At 36.7% G+C, this 1,948-nt stretch overlaps 1 protein-coding gene across 1 annotated transcript in view; it reads left to right on the plus strand.

Annotated features, from left to right (window-relative positions):
- The window catches only part of LOC107577271 (collagen alpha-1(XXIII) chain-like), a 10,032-nt gene that overhangs the window by 998 nt on the left and 7,086 nt on the right, over nucleotides 1-1,948 (plus strand). The window contains exons 3-10 of the mRNA XM_016263364.1: nucleotides 233-286; nucleotides 488-532; nucleotides 700-780; nucleotides 869-922; nucleotides 1,020-1,085; nucleotides 1,329-1,355; nucleotides 1,565-1,624; nucleotides 1,768-1,839. Of these exons, the coding sequence (XP_016118850.1) occupies nucleotides 760-780; nucleotides 869-922; nucleotides 1,020-1,085; nucleotides 1,329-1,355; nucleotides 1,565-1,624; nucleotides 1,768-1,839 (300 nt within the window). The 5' untranslated portion in view covers nucleotides 233-286; nucleotides 488-532; nucleotides 700-759. The remainder of the gene's footprint in view (nucleotides 1-232; nucleotides 287-487; nucleotides 533-699; nucleotides 781-868; nucleotides 923-1,019; nucleotides 1,086-1,328; nucleotides 1,356-1,564; nucleotides 1,625-1,767; nucleotides 1,840-1,948) is intronic.

Below are 1,948 nucleotides of genomic sequence, written 5' to 3' on the forward strand. Positions count from 1 at the left end.
ATGTTTCCTTCAAAGAATGCCATAAGCATTGTTAAGCATCACTCAGGATGTTCCTTTCATACTCCACATGGTTTCACATGAAGAATTATATTGGAACAACAATTTCCTGTTTTATTGCAGTTGTAAAATGAGGTCTATCAGAGGTTTGTGGTTCTCAGAATGCAAAGTGGGTTTTACAAAAATACCATTTTATAAGCTTTAATTATGTCTGTTCCGTTTGCTTACCAAACAGGGACCCCCTGGCCCTCCTGGACCCCCAGGACCACCCGGAAAAGAAGGTTCAAAGGTGAATTTCACAATCTTATCAAAATCTGTTAAACTCCTAATGAGTGGTTCAGTTAGTGTGTTGGTTCCATGATTATTATATTTAAAGCCACACAAAGACTGTGCTAGAACGTGATTTTCAGAGACCTTCTAAATGATCTAATTTATAGTATCAGGAGAAATTTTAATTCTGAACTTCTGTATGTTTCATTCATTCAAACAGGGTGAACTTGGCTTGCCTGGGCCTGCTGGGGTTGATGGCGAAAAGGTGATAATTGGTTCACCCAGTTTAGAAGAATATCGGTTGTTTTATTTTATTTTATATAAATATACACAGCTTTGCAAGCACACGCACCTAAATAGAACCTATAGGAGCTACTCAGAGATTCATGCAAATGAGTTGCTTATCAATATTTGAATTGATTTGACCATCAGGGTGAAAAGGGATACACTGGAGAGCGTGGTGAACCCGGAGAGAGGGGGGGAAAGGGAGAAATGGGCCTCTCTGGTCCCTCTGTAAGTATTCAAATTGATAAATCTATTACATCTTCTCATTTATTTTCTACCATATTATCATTTATAATATTAATCAAATGTGTCATAGGGAATGGATGGGCAGAAAGGAGAGAAAGGAGACTCTATACTAGAAGACAATCTGGTCAGAACAATTGCACCCACATTTTCTGATTCATTTATTAATATTCTAATATTAAGAGTACAGTTATCTTTAAATGTGATTTTATGACTGTCTACAGGTTCAGATGATTTCACAGCCTGGTCCACCAGGGCCTCCAGGTCCACCAGGACCACCTGGATACATGGTGAGGCACATTTTAGACATGCATGATATTATGCTTTCAGTTCATATGACATCTGATGGCTGATATGATGACTCATGACAATTTTACAAGCTTTTTCACATTCACATATGTAACTGTACTTACAGCACTTAACCTGACCATATGGTCTCTCTTGTTTTTTGCATTTATCTGCAAGATCTTGACTTTTAAGAGTGATATCATAACATCATTCAAAGATTGTGACAGTTATTATGTGTGTTTTAGGGTCATCGTGGCTTGCCAGGCTCCAAAGTAGGTGTTATTTTATTCAGATTTTAAACAAAGTCTATTAATGTATTCCTAAATTTAGATCAAAGTATCAAAGTTTTTGTCTTGTCATGAAACACGTCATCATAAAGCTAACTTAAGTGCTTTAAACTCCCTAATAAATGTCTGGAGATATCCAGTAACTCGTATTCCATGCAGTGTGTCAGTCTAACGTTGTACTGAATCTCTCATAGGGTGATCCAGGGGACAGTATTAAAGGAGAGAAGGGAGAAACTGGTGGTGCAGGAATACAAGTGAGACCACATCTAATCCCATAATGCACTAGTCTAGGATATAAAAACAAAAGCAATATTTACAAAGATGTAAGATTGGCCTACATGTTATGATTATGATGTTATCCTCATAACATCTTTATACCTATTATTATGTTTTATAGGGCCTTCAGGGTCCTCAGGGGCCCCCGGGATCAACAGGATTAGTTGGTCTTCCCGGCACAAAGGGTGAAAAGGTAAATCTAATCATAAATTCATCTAATCACTATTTTTAATGACCAATAGGGTTTAAGCAAATGTATTTGTGGTGTTTATTTCTTTTTTTTTATCTATTATATTTTATTT

The sequence above is a fragment of the Sinocyclocheilus grahami genome, unplaced genomic scaffold (genome assembly GCF_001515645.1).
Source record: "Sinocyclocheilus grahami isolate Dianchi unplaced genomic scaffold, SAMN03320097.WGS_v1.1 scaffold5589.1, whole genome shotgun sequence".
Taxonomy (NCBI): domain Eukaryota; kingdom Metazoa; phylum Chordata; class Actinopteri; order Cypriniformes; family Cyprinidae; genus Sinocyclocheilus; species Sinocyclocheilus grahami.